Source organism: Salminus brasiliensis, chromosome 15, assembly GCF_030463535.1.
Source record: "Salminus brasiliensis chromosome 15, fSalBra1.hap2, whole genome shotgun sequence".
Classification (NCBI taxonomy): domain Eukaryota; kingdom Metazoa; phylum Chordata; class Actinopteri; order Characiformes; family Bryconidae; genus Salminus; species Salminus brasiliensis.
This window is the reverse complement of record NC_132892.1, coordinates 28,590,670-28,605,470: the sequence shown is the minus strand read 5'-3', so window position 1 is coordinate 28,605,470 and position 14,801 is coordinate 28,590,670. Positions and strand designations below refer to the sequence as shown.

Here is a 14,801-nt window from a genome sequence, read left to right as displayed (position 1 = left end):
GAATACCGTCTAGATCAGTATACAGTGATATTGCCAAACTGTGAGATATATTTTAGTGATGTGAAGAGGCCATGCAGAGCATTTGTCCCCTCTTGATTTCTTCTATTTTGGCATTTGTTGTATTTACAGAATGTAATAGAAGAGAAGACAAACACAAGGATACGCAGTTCAATGGTGTTCAATTCCATCTTTATCAATCAGCAACTGCAACCAAACAGCAACTGGAGATCAGACTTTCATGGGTAGTTGTTTCATCTGCTGTAGCATCTCAACAAGGTTGAAGGCAAGACTTTGTTTCTTTTTGAACAATCAGATTTAGGCATGTTCTTATCATTTGGATGGTTGTCTTGCTGCGTCTGTGGTCTTTGTTGTCCACGGTGCTTGAGCTTCAGATCACAGACTCCAGACCAGACATTCTCCTGCAGGATTTCTTGGTAGAGACCAGAACTGGTCGCTCTGAGACCCTGAAGCAGCAAAGTGTCCATACATCATAACACTACCACCGCCATGTTTGACTGTTGTGTTTTTATTATTATTATTATTTTGTCAAATTACTAATACTGCCACTATGCAGCTTCCCTAGCACTAGTACGCTTCCCAACACTAGGAGTGTAAGTACTTAACACGTCTCCTTCGATGATGCAACATGCAAAGCTAGCTACTGCCTCTTTTCGGACTGCCGCTGATACAGCATCACATGGCTTTTAATAGCGATGAGGGGAGAGAGCGCATTTGTGCAAAGCGGCATGGCTCGGGATTCAAACTTGCGACCCCCTGGCCATAGTGGTAGCACATTAGAGTCCATTGCAGGATTTTCAGATACAGACCAGAACTGGTTGTTTTGTGTGAGTCCCTGAAGCAGCAAAGCATCCATACACCATAACACTACCACCACCACCATCACCACCATGTGTGACTGTGTTAACTTTACACCGGAGGCAACAGGGCCAATGTCCCCAAAAGTTCTACTTTCAATCCATCAGGTTGGAGTTTCTGAAAAGCATCTCAGAACAAAGGTCATTTTTAAAATTAAGCAAGTCAAGTAAGCATTACACTGAAGACTCCCTCAGGCAGTTGTTTGGGAACCCAAGACCAGAACGCTATTCCAAAAGGTTTCAAGGGTCAGAATTTAATCACTCAACCATATAATAACCATAAAATTTTCTATTTTTTCCTTTTTCTAGTTTGTGATCTTTACTTGTGATATCCAGGACCGGCAGTGCAGATCTAGGTGACTTAGTAAGCGTGTTTGTCTGACTGAGTTTGAGCATTTTAAATTGGGAGAAGGTCCCAATTAGAAGCAGCCATGCCAGGTTTGTCTTTACTGAGTAGAACCAATCAGGAATAACGGTTTAATTAACTGTATTTAAACTACCTTAGCTATGTTATAATAGTTATATATTCTGAAAAAACAAACAAACATAACATTTATTTCTATTGTCAAGCCCTATGTCAAACCAGGCAAGTGGCAAATTTGACAAACAAATGAACTACTAAGATATTGTGCTAAATAACTCACCATCCCCTATTAGCTTTTATTAAATATTAACAATGCTGCAGTATTCATTTGAACAGATGCAAAAGAATGAATGAAAATGCAGGGAGCATCATATAGCATTTTAAAAGTCAGTAACCTCATAAATAGTGTCTGCATGCTGATGTTCCACCAATTAGCCATAACATTAGCACCACTGACAAGTTAAAAAAAATAAATAAATAATAAATATATGGATATATCAGGCAGCAAGTGAACAGTCAGCTCTTGAAAAATAGGAAAACCGGGCAAGCATTAGCATGAGCCACTTTAACAAGAGGTCAGAATCTCTAAACCATCACGCAGGTCTTGTGAGGTTTTTCCTGGAAAGCAGTGGTCAGTACAAAAAGTGGCCAGAGAAAGGTTGAACCAGCAACAGGCTTACTGATGCAATCCATGGAGGTCCCACCTTCCAGGACTTAAAAGCATCTGCTGCTAACGTCTTGGTGCCAGATACCACAGGCTGACATTAGAGGTCTGGAAAAGTCTGTCTCTCGATTGGTCAGATCTGTCGTGGCTGCACAAGGGGGACCTACTCAATACTAGTCAGGTGGTGCTAACATTATGGCTGGTGTATAATACTGAGAAAGAACGGACGGTAATCAAAGCAAAAAAAAGAGAAAGAATAAAACGACACATTTTTGTTTACTATGTGCTTCATTATGAGAAATCAGAGAAACATCCTGTAATCAAAGCAAACAAAAACAAATAACCTCAATGTTAATCTATATAAATACAATGCACTTCAGTTGACTGCAATAATTACATTGTTTGTACACAGGAATTACAATGAGGGAATCTTTCACTGCAGAGGAAACTGTGACAAAAAAAAAAAGTAATAATGCAATTAAACCAAAGCTCTCTGGCAGAGATGCTTAAGACAAAGCAATCATAGGACAGAAGAGTAGAATGAGCAGATAGACTTTATCCTCATGTGGACCCAGACCCTTCACCCAACAAATACACCACTGCATTCAGACATGCGAAGTAAACCTGGGTAATGTTCTCATTAATTAGAAGAGGGAGCTTCTCTACTAGTCCAACTCTACTCTCACTCAAAATAAAGATACTACAAAAGGGTTCTTAGAGGGAAGGCATAAAATAACCATTTTTGTAAAGGAGCTGTGAGCGTAAACAACCAAAAGTGGCTCTTCTATGGAATCACTTAAAGAACCCTTTGTAGCACATTTATTTTCAATGGTAGCGCCCATGACGGTGGTCGGGACCTGTGATTTCCTGCAGTTTGGTGATCTTCCGTCATAATCATTCATAATGCAACCTAGCAGTTCATCAGCAGAGTTGATGGACATGAACAGAGAAATGACATGAAACTGTGCTGGACTCCAGCCACCTTGTTCCCCATCCCAACCTTTAGTGCATCTCCATCGCTGAGATACATACAGTAAGTGACCATTAAGGAAGTCAAGATAAGCACTGCAAATTATTCTTGTTTACATTCACAGTGGATGAAGCTTTGGAAGAAAAATCAAATGGCCACTGAGGAGAACATCTGGGTTGCATGAAACTGGACTGGCGATGCGACTTTAACAGCTTCAAGCGGAAACTGCTGCGGTCTCTGGTAACTTACTAAGACTTTAGCAGACTTATGAGAACAGCTAAAACCACAGACTTAATGTGGATACATGGAAGAGAATCCCTGAACTAGAAGGTGGGAAATAGCTATATCTGCAATCCTTAATTTTTATCCCTGTGCTTTAAAGCAATAGTTGATGAAAATTTACAACATTTCTTTACAGCCAAAACATGTTTGGTGCTTTAAATTAGCTTCTTTTATTTTCTATCAGAGCAACAAGACTAATGTAACTAACAAGTAATGGAAGCTTATTGCCCACCAACTGGCATACTGCATGCTGAAATCCCACCGATCGACTATCTGATGTAAGAGGAAAAACTGGGTGCATTTCTAGCTGGATTATTGCTAGAACTGATGATGCCAAGTCAGAGGAGCACACCAAACCACCCCACTATCTCAGGACCTCCACATTCAGTCCTCAAAGACCTAATCCAATCCGTATGTTTTACACTATCCTTACTCCAAACATCTTCTGGTGGTGAATGAATGCATGTAGATATGCCGCTTACCTGACCTTACTTTACCCAAGTATGCAGGTATGAGTTGGAGCAGAATGAAAACAAACAGGCAATCTCCAACAATCTCCTGCAATCTCTGTCTTCTACCTAATATAAGATACATTTAATCTGAGGCTGGAGCTGTACTACTGCGGCTGATTCACAGCTTAGATTTACATTAGCATTCAAATTACTGGGCCCTGTCAGTTTCAATACAGCAAATACATTCTTACACACTTGCTCTCACACACACAGACATATAGAGGCAAGAGAGGGATGTTTCCACCATCTTTAAAGACATTTATGCTCTTTTTGTGCACACACACACACACACACACACACACACACACACACACACACACACACACACTCACAAGTCACCAGAAAATAACAGAACAACCATCAATGATACTTGAATGAACGGAGAAGAATGCAGAGCTCTGATCCGGTTTAGTGAACGATTGCTATGGAAGGACTCATGTGAGCATCGCTGTCTCTCTGTGGGAGGGATTGAGGGATAAAAGAAATAATGAAGGAGGGAAGGAAGGAAATAAGTAAAGACAGTTTGAATGAAAGAAAGAGAGAAAAGAAAAGCGAGAGAGACAGAGACAGGTGTCTATACTGTTGCTTTCCTCTATCAGACTACCACGCAGATCTGTGAATAGTAATATCGGTATTGATGCATATGTAGCTGTGGCTTCTGAGAAGGTTAACGTACCAGAGAGCAGAGTCAGAGTGGTGCACATGTGTGTATATGTGTGTGTGTGTGTGTGTGTGTGTGTGGGAGGGAGATAGGTGGGTGTGAGAGACAGTGGGTTTAAGAGAAGTTAAGTCACTTGTTGGGGGGGTTGTAGGGCTCCAGGAGAAGTTTGGAAAATGTGTTGACTTTGTCTGCGCCTCGTACCTCATGAGGCAGCAGAGGCAGTTTAACTATATGGAAATCTTCATACAGATCCTCCATCTGAAACACAAAGAAAGAGAAGCATTATAGAGACATTGCAATATTTTGTTGTTCTGAGATAATAGAAAATACAGGACCTCTCCAGATGTCAATGATCCAGCATTAATAATAATAATAATAATAATAAAAAATCATCATCATCATTTTTATTATTATGTCCTTCTATGTATCCAAGACTGGAATGAAATAACCAATACTGAGCAGAGATATTCTGTCTTTCCTGGACCAAATTAAAGGTGATAAAGCATGTCTACCTAAATCATCCTCTGCCCACAAAATACAAGGTTTCACTTACCTGGTCCAGGTATTTGGACTGGATCTTGTGTCTGGCCTCGCACATCTTGCACGGCCTCTCTGCGTCTGGGAACACGAGCTGGTTGACGATGATGTTGTGTGTATCGATGCGGCACTTGGCTAGCTCCTGGATTAGTCGCTCTGTCTCATAAAGAGACAGGAACTCTGCAATACACACGCAGATAAACGTTGTCTGCTCCTGTTCAGCAGAGAGAGCAAGGACAGAGATTGTTAGGATTCAGCCTGAAATGCCAGGGGATGGTCTTCACATCCCAACTTTAAATAATTAAATAATAGCAAATTAACATTAATTGACAAACGTGTCTTTTGGCAGTTAAAAACAAGCTGATATTAAGGTAAGATATATATTGGCATTGACTAAACTTTGGTCAATGATTGACAATGCTTCCTTAAATGTACAAGAAGCCGCCCAACATTGAAGAATGTGATGTTACTGAAAATCCAACAAGCAAACCACCATAAGGTTACGATAAATTCATACTATTTAGGACTTTGCAAGATTCTGCTGTTTAAGGAAATCTGTTAAGTTGCAACTATTGCTGACACAGATGTAGAAAAGTAACTGCTCTCTGGACCAGATAAACATGAACCTGTTGGAACCATGCTGCCTAATGCCAGACATGGGATAGAGGGGTATAAAGCCCCCCAGCATTGAGCTGTGGAACTAACTGTGTTCTCTGGAATGATGCTTGGTGCTCCATCCCGTACTTCTAAAATGAGCTGGGAGTTGGGAATGATGAGGTGGGGTGGTAATCATCCAACACCCTGACTTCATTAACGCTTGTTGCTGAATGCAATCAAATCCTCACAGCAATGCTTTTGTACAAAATCTAGTAGAAAGCCTTCCCTGGACAGTAGAGACCGTTACTCCAACAAAAGCAGGATAAACTCTTTTTATAGCCTTGATTTCAGAAGAAACTATTAATGAGCAGGTGTCCCAATACTTTTGTCTGTAAACTAAATCTGATCTGTCATTATCTGACTAAAACTACAGGATAATGGTAAAATATCAATGGTAAAAATATGGTAAAAGGTCAATGGTAAAATATCCGTTACTATAATGTTTTAGACTTATAAAAATCCATGCCAATTTTAATCAGTTGAACCATAGAGAATAGAAGATCTGGATTAAACGTCACACTGTAAACAATAAATAACAACAATAAAACTCTCAGTAACTCACCGGGTCCTTAAACTGCTCGCTGACTGAGCGGATAACTGGAAGCGTCTCCTCCAGTTTTGAGGCTAGCTGGTCTGCATTCATATCTCCCAGTCCCAACATGTTACACATCTACAAAGATTAAACAACATCACAATTGTATTATGGTATGTAATGACTCCAGACCACATTTAAATCACCAATTAAACGGATGGATTAGATCATTTAGGAAAACAGATGGAAAACAAAAGTGGGGGAAAATTAGTAAAAAAAAAAAGAGGTTATGATAAATTGTACAGTAATTAGCATAACTGTTTAAGTTTTGGGCATAAATGTACTATTAAAACTATACAATCAATTTGATTCTTACCCAACATAATTATATAAAACACATGGCATGTTGTTTTAGCACCTGTTGCCCTCTATGTAAATTCCTAATCCAGTTAGATTTGTTTAATCATTAGCCACATTTACATGCAGCCTGATAATCCATTAAAAATCCAATTAACAGCTCAATCAGACAACTCTATTCTATTCCAAACACAATTTCTATCCAATTGAACGAGGTGGCTAATCCTTTAAATAATTTATTACATAAGAGAAACACTGTAAACACTTGTATCCAACTACATTCCCAATCGGAAATGCGGATGTGGAAGGCTCTTTAGGTGTGTTCTGCAGGGGGGTGGAATAATTTTTCATAAAGTCGCACAAAATCATGGTATCAGGACACCGTCCTCTCTCCCCTTCTTTAATAACTAATAAAGTACATTTTACACTTTATATAAAAATAAATAAATTAATTAATTAAAAAAAGTGAAAACTCCTAACATAGGTACCGAACATACTGCTGCTCCTCTACTCGGACTGGCCTCACGTGATGCTACTTTGCACATGTGCATCATTACTTGTATTGTGCACATAAACTGAGATTTTCATCAAACTGTGTGAGCAGAGTGTGCATATACACACTCCAGTTTTATTATTTGTAATTAATTGGACAGGAATCGGATTGGAGACAATCCTTCCATGTAAACCCAGCCAATGTATTTTTAATAAACCTGAATCCAAAATAATATAATACAAACCTGGGAGATGAATGGGCTGATCTGGTTTTTGATCTGCATGAGGCGACCCAGGCCGCGCTCCACTATGGTGGGGAAGTTGAGCAGACGCAGAGTGTGGCCTGTGGGGGCTGTGTCGAACACGACCACTGAGAAATTCATCCCTTTCACTAACCTACAGCACAGAAACACAGAAAGTCAATCAATCAAGGAGGAAAGAGATGAGAGTTAAACAGATAAAGCTGCACAGTGTTGTTTCCACAGACAATAAAGACACTAAGAATTTAGACTCCATCACTTCATTTGGCTGTTAGTACCACCTAGTGGCCTTACACGTTGTGAACTGAGTCACAGAAAGCTTTGCTAATTATTTATGACAGTGGTTCTGAAGCCTGATCCTGGATTATACAGTAAATCTGGTTATATGCAAATGCACCAGCTATAGTGCTGTCCATTAGAGCTGGGCAATATGACCATATGTTATCATATTGTTATATGTTATTGTGATAAACAATATGCTTTTCTAAGCATATCGAGGATAATGTTGGTGCTTAATAAACACAGATCAACTGTATGTTTCATTACCAACAGTGTGATTAGACTGGTTTAAATGGATGACATGCAGCAGATGTTGAATATTAATCACTGTATTCAGTCTAGGAGAGTATCTGAATAGTATTTTTTTAAGAATCTGTCACTACTGATGTATTTAGTCTGTGATTACATGTATTTCGATAAATATTGTGCATCACGAAAAATGTCTTTAAATATTGTAATATAGTATTTTTACCATATCGCCCAGCTCTACAATCCATGCTAATTTATGTTGTGGCCAAAATATGCAAATAAGCCATTGAACACAGCAAGGCACAAAAGCAAGACAACAGCTGTGCAAAGCTTCATTTTCAGATCCATTAAGATCTGTTCACACAGAGTCTAATTTTTAATGCACGTTAAGTTTTGAAAACATACACACGTATATTAAATGATGTCTGATCAAAGTCAGGCTGACCAATCAGAGCAGCTTTGTCTTGGATTCAGGGCAAACCAATGAACAAAACAGAAGCAGAACCCAAAAGCTTGTATAATGAGCAACAATCTGACTATAAAAATGCGGAGGTTAAAGAAAATATTTGGTGGAGAAGAGCTGAAAGGCCGGGAAAAGACCATAAGTACTTTAAAGTTACTTTATGGAGTTACTTAAGTTTGTCCTCCAAGGTGCATCCTAGTCTGCTGATGTCCACAAATAACCACTGAGCACTTGTGTTGGGAGGGACATTAAAGAAAACAAAATCAGGCAGGGCGCAGGGAAAAAGAGTGGAAATTTGAGAGCCAAAAAAGCACCAGACTTGGTGTGAAGGCTCCGCTACATTAAACAAAATAAAATCATTGTCCTTGGTGTGAAAGAGCCCTAAGAGATGTTCTGGAAAACACCGGCAGCCGTGGCTAAATGTGGCTACAGCCTAAGTATGTCAAGAACAGGAACATGATTAGCATGAACTTCTGAGGAAAGAGCAGAGCTAAAGAAGCCATGAATGAGGGGTCCTCATCATCAGCTGAAAAAAGCCTAGTGGGAGCTCCTGAGAGGCACAACAGTGTATGCACTGGCCTCATCATCTGGAGATCACAGGACTGTTACCTAGTGCAATACGGAAGTGCAGAGAGCGGGTAGTGACTGGGTGGGTAGGATGCAGTACTACACAAGATATTATTTGAAAAGGCAATAAATACAATCCTCCGACTAAAGTTAGAATTTCTCTTCTGCAGGTTCAAAGATGTCCGACCTCATGACCTCAGCATAGCTCATGGCCTCGTCAATGCCAGGGAAAGCGCTCATGGCCTCCTGCATCATCTTCTTGCCCATGCTCAACATGTTGTCCTCTTCGAAGAACTCATCGGGCAGCTCTGCCACACCCAGGCTTGGGTCAATCTCCTGTAACGACGAGAGAAGATGAAGATGGGCTTTAAATCAGGAGTCTGAATGAAGCATTTTCCAGTGGGCACAGGGTCAGCCTCAACCTTATCTGACTGGCAAATGGCTTTTTTGGGCATAAATGAATTACTCATTTTTACACTGGCTTACAATCTATATATTAATGTGGGTGGCTAGGTGTCAGCACCTACCAGTATCAGTTAAGACTACTATAATAAGACAAGCCAACTGAGCAACTTTTTACTAGTTGACTGTACATGTAGAGTCTTTGCTCTGTAAAATTGTGGATGCTGGTCCATTTTGAAGCAAATGTAACTTCTAATAATTAATTCTGATCTTTTGCGGAAACACTTTCTAGTCAATCAGTCACAACAAATTAAATTAAGCTTGTAGCGCACACAGATCTGACCTACTAACGCTTTCTATGCTGTGTGAATAGTTTAGTAGATTTACAATAAAGAAATAAATAAAATCAATCTCAATTTTGACTTGCAATGTATAATCCCACAGAGGTTGCTGTCCTTGCATATCCAAAATGATATGAAATGACATTTCTACTCCATTGGTCCATTCATCATGATTTTAGACACAACGTAAAGAACGGATGGCAGAGTATGTCAAAAAGTTAAAAACAACAAAAAAAGATGTGGTGAAAAAAGTATCTAATGTTCAATAATTTTGTGAATAGTAATAATACATACACTTACATACATACACACACACACATACTAAACACGAGCGGTCAAAATCTGCAGTCAAACCTGCAGCTCCAAGTCTTCTTCAGCTAAAACTGAGACCTGGTCCTCTGGCCAGGTGTTGTCATGTAAACTGCCTATCACACAAGGTGTTGATTCTCAGAAACTTGTCCTCTGATGATGTTGTGGATGTGAGTCTCTCAGACCTTCCTGTGCTGCACCTCTTTCGTTTTCTCTAGTTTTAAAGAGCTTTTTGGTAAAGGAAACAGTCCTCACAACATTCTGCCTTAATTTGTCATTTCTCAAAGGACAGAGCAACACTTTTAGGAGGTCAATATATCTTCCTTTATTAAGTGTCTTCCTCAAGACATTATACTAGGAATCTGACTGTGCAATGACCTCGAAATACTTTGGTGCAGAGTGTTGTAACAAAGTTCATACACTGATTTTATGCAGATAAAGGGGTTGTAAATGATAAATTATTTACATTCGCTGTCAAAACCAAAATTTACTTATATTGCAACAGACTAGCTGCAACTTGTTAAACCCCCCCCCCACACACAATCTACAGAATTCTTCAGTTCTAGTTCATTTTACTTAAAAGCCCCAGCAGTTTGCTGCCTAACTTTGTACAATTTGAGATCACAGGACTTTGTACCACTGCAAATTACTCAATGAAATTAAATGTCAATAAAAACAATGGAAAGTTGGGTGTATGTATGTATATAAGAAGCACTTATTTCTTTACAGTACTTTACTTTATTACAAGAGGGACAGTATTGAAAACACTGACCATGGCGAAGAGGTTGTCATAGCCCTTCACTTTGGTGGGCACCTTGGAGAACTTCTGGTCGAAGGCATCAGAGATGTTGTGTGCCGGATCCGTGGAGATGATGAGGACGCTCTCCCTCACTGCGGCCAGCTGGACAGCCAAGCTACAGCTGCAAAGCAAAAACAGGACAAAAGAAAGGATCAGCATGTACCTCACTTAAACCAGGTCTGCTCAGAAACAACACCAAGCAATCGGTGATGACCCTAGATTGGAGATCGCATAGAACACTGTGGGTTCAAAGCCTTGTAGGCGTCCATGAATGATGAGGTACCACCAGGAACCACTTTTCTGTGATTATTAGCTTGTATCCAGCCACATTCAGCATTCAGTGGGCCAGTTAGTGATGTCGGACGGTGTTAAGCACTCCACGGTTCCACAGCCCAATGCTGGGGAACTGTAGGGCCCTCTAGCCGACGCCTGGCACCGAACATGGTGATCTCATGGTGAACCCATGTCACTGGCAGTGCTTGAATACCAGTGTCAATGATAGGCGCACCTTAAAGAAGCTGAACTCATCAATTCATCAGTTTGTAGAGTCACCTGTTGGTCATCAACTTCATTACAGCAATGTTAGGAAATGCTTCAAGCTTCAAGCACCAAGTGAAATCTCTCAAAACCAGATCTGTTGTGGAACTAGCTAGTGCAGTAACTTCTCAATTCCTGATCCTGGCATTGGGGCAGCTGGTCAGCTCGTTGCATGTGCTATGGCTTTGCCTGCTACAATTGCCAAGGTATTAGTGCTGACCACCTGCCTGTAAACATGGTGACAAGGGGGGCAACAGGTTTATAAGCCATTCCCAGACATAATTCACCTGGTATTTATTTTACTGAAAGGGACAGAGACATTCAGGGTCGTGCTCTTGTCAAATACTATCTAGCTAGCTATCGATTTTGTGGCTCCTTCATCTAGCTAGCTAGCTAGCATTTGCTAATTTGCTAATGTAAACCACTGCCTTGTCAGATTTGTCCATAAATGACTTGCTGAAATGCAGAAATGTAGTATAACTTGAAAAAATACACTATAAAATGATCATGAAATGTTAAACAGCCTCAGCTGAGCTTACTGTGCAGTATTATGCTAGCTAGCTAGCTAGACAAGTGACGTTAGCTAGCTAGCTAGCTTCGGCTGGCTTCATTCAGAACCACTGAGCTGAATTACCTGCAGGTCGTTTTCCCTACTCCACCTTTACCCCCTACAAAAATCCATTTTAAGGATTTCTGCTCGATTATGTTCTTCAGCGTCGGCTCTAAAGGCTCTATATCAGGTGCATCTTCAAATTCGTCTTCCAATGAAGCTGCCATCTTGTTACACACTAGCCAGCACTAGCTTACTGGTGATGTGTCATTCACGAACGAGTCGACTCCGTGATCCGGCTCCTTATGTTTTTATTCTTATACTTATAGACGACCCGTTTTTTTGTTAACTATGTGGACTGGAGTTTTACTGTAAATAAAAGCAAAGATAATATCGCAAACGTGGCCAGTTTTGCGTGATAACGGGGAATGCTTCTGCATGAACCGAAAGAGTCGACTCTTTTCAGTGAACTGAATCGACTTGACTTGAATTGAAAGAGCTGCTGCGTCTCAAACGGCTCTCTAGCTCCCTACGTAGTGAATGAATATCGGATTTGGCACATAAACACTGTACTAAATGTCTATTAAGGAGGTATTTGTGATTTATCAGTGTGTGCTCAGACCTCTATCGCACATACAGTGCATTATTTTGCCACAAAAGCTATAGTTTAATGATTCACCTAGTGCCCTATTTAGGGAGTGTAGAACCATTTGGGATGGACCCACGGTTCAGTCAGACTGGACCAAATGAACACGGCAGCTTATGTTAATGGAAAATACGCCATTTCGGCTCATTCTGTGGTAGAAATATGAGATATTTGATGACCACTAGATCCGAAATGACTCCCTGCCACAGTACAGTTAACCTCCGGCTCAAAGTTGATGACTCAAGCCTGTAAAATCTTTGGACTGTACCAAATGATTCAGTCACAGACTGGACGAGAATCTTCCAGAACTAGAGCTTAATTTTATCTATAATTAAATGTAACCATGAGTATTTCACCCAGATTCACTCAACATCCTCTCAAAATGCTACTGGCAATGTAAACATAACATTATTTGACCTAATAATTAATTTGGACCTTTCAGCATTAAATTCACAAAGCCTCAGACCACTTTTTTTGAACTCACACGGATCCAACTAAGGGTCAGCAAACCTCAACAAGTGTTGCCCTAGGGATTACAGGTCACCTGTCTTCCCACACCCCTATCTTCTCTTCTGTACCGATGGCTTACAGACGCACTCGTATGGCCGCAATGTGAGTAGGCCAGTTTTAGGGAAACTTATACTGGATATGACCTCAATCAATCTGCTGTGAAAACAGCCTCAGATTCTGGTCCAATTCCTGGAGATTTTCAGGAGCACCTTCGTGCTGCTAAGCTCCTGTTCCATCACATCCCAAAGGTGTTCTACTGGATCAAGTGACTGGGAAGGACCAGTTCATGAAACCAGTTTGAGATGACCTTCTCTCTGAGACATGGTGCATCATCCTGCCAAAAGTAGGTCATGAGAAGACCATGAAGGGATTCACAGGGTCAGCAGCAATACTTAAATAGGCTGTGACATTCCAGCGATGATTGATTGGTATTGATTGGACACACCCTAACTGATCTGTGTGTCAAGAAAACAGCATTCCCCACACCTTTCATTACCTCCACCTGCATGGACTGTTGTCACAAGGCAGGTTGGGTTCATGGATCCATGCTGTTGGTGCCAAATTTTGAGATTCATCACACCAGGCCGCATTTCTCCAGCCTAATGTGATGTGATTCTGCTGTTGTAGACCATCTGCCTTAAGGTTGGAGGTGGTGTTGTGTATTCAGATGTGCCTTTCTGCCTACCAAAATTGTACATAGTGGTTATCGGAGTTACTGTAGCCTTTCTGTCAGCTCCAACCAGTCTGGCCTTTGACCTGCATCGCTCACTGGATGGGTTTTCTTTATTACACCACTCTGAGGAAACTCTAGAGACCGTTGTGCTGAAGTCCCAGGAGATCAGCAGTTCTAGAAATGCTCAAACCAGTCCTTCTGACACCAGCAATCATGCCATGCTCACATGTTTCTTATCTACATCATTTACCACATGTACTGCTGCCACACTTGGCAAATTAGATAATTGCATGCATGAGGTGTTCAGATCTTCCTAAGAAGTGCTTGGTGAGTGTATTTTGAGATGACTGTCTATCAAAAAACAATCAGTGTATTTTAGCAAAACATATTTATTTATTTGTTTTGTTGGATAGGTGGATTTTTCCAAGAACAAATGATAAAAAATGTAATAAAATGTAATAAAATAATAGAAAGGCCCGTCTCCCTCCACCCATCCTTACCCTCTTCTATAGAGGGACCATAGAGAGCATCCTAAGCAGCTGCATCACTGCCTGGTTTGGGACCTGCACAGCCTCTGACTGCAAGACCCTCCAACGCATTGTGAGGACAGCTGAGAGGATCAGTGGAGTCTCTCTCCCCTCTGTCATGGACATTTACACTGCCCGCTGCATCCGCAAAGCAACTAGCATTGTGGATGACTCCACCCACCCTTCACACAGACTGTTCTCCCTCCTGCCATCAGGAAGAAGGTACCGCATCCGGTCCAACACGACCAGACTCTGCAATAGCTTCTTCCCCCAGGCTATCAGACTTCTCAACTCTAGAGACTGAACTGATGTCTTTTCTGTTACATGCACTCTCTCTCTCTCTCTCTCTCTCTCTCTCTCTCTCTCCAACCATTTACCCCAGATAAAATGGGAAGCATTTTTGCACAAAGCATTTGCACTAATAACTTTACTACCTCACTGGACTCAATATTTATTACACACTGCATAATTTGCACACTACCGCCAATTATTTATTATCCTCTGTCTGTACTGTGTTGTATTGTCTGTCTGCACTTGTATTGTGTTGCACTTGTGTTCTGTATGCACTGTGTCTATGTTGCACCATGGTCCTGGAGGAACGTTGTTTCGTTTCACTGTGTACTCTGTATGTAGTTGAAATGACAATAAAACCCACTTGACTTGACTTGACTTGAGTTCACTCTAAACAGATGGTGATTTGGTTAATAGACATTTGGGATGAACCTCAGAATAGACAGAAAACATATAAGTAAATAAAGTCTATCAGCATGAGCAATGACTGTGGTT

At 40.7% G+C, this 14,801-nt stretch overlaps 1 protein-coding gene across 1 annotated transcript; it reads right to left on the bottom strand.

The window, feature by feature from the left end:
- Positions 1-2,172: 2,172 nt before the first annotated feature.
- On the bottom strand, positions 2,173-11,925 carry get3 (guided entry of tail-anchored proteins factor 3, ATPase). Its single transcript, XM_072656883.1, has 7 exons — positions 11,744-11,925; positions 10,546-10,693; positions 8,909-9,057; positions 7,149-7,299; positions 6,085-6,192; positions 4,882-5,079; positions 2,173-4,586 (listed from the first exon to the last, which is right to left on the bottom strand). Exons 1-7 carry the CDS (start codon positions 11,884-11,886, stop codon positions 4,458-4,460), a joined length of 1,026 nt encoding a protein of 341 aa, XP_072512984.1. The 5' UTR covers positions 11,887-11,925; the 3' UTR covers positions 2,173-4,457.
- Positions 11,926-14,801: the final 2,876 nt, after the last annotated feature.

Bases quoted from the DNA above. Each gene is read 5' to 3' on its own strand.
- get3 (XM_072656883.1), bottom strand. From the start codon at position 11,886: ATGGCAGCTTCATTGGAAGACGAATTTGAAGATGCACCTGATATAGAG. The intron at 7,300-8,908 runs GTCGGACATCTT...TCTGTGCTGTAG, and splicing joins AGCTATGCTGAGGTCATGAG to GTTAGTGAAAGGGATGAATT. The intron at 5,080-6,084 runs GTGAGTTACTGA...TCTGCTGAACAG, and splicing joins GCGAGCAGTTTAAGGACCCG to GAGCAGACAACGTTTATCTG.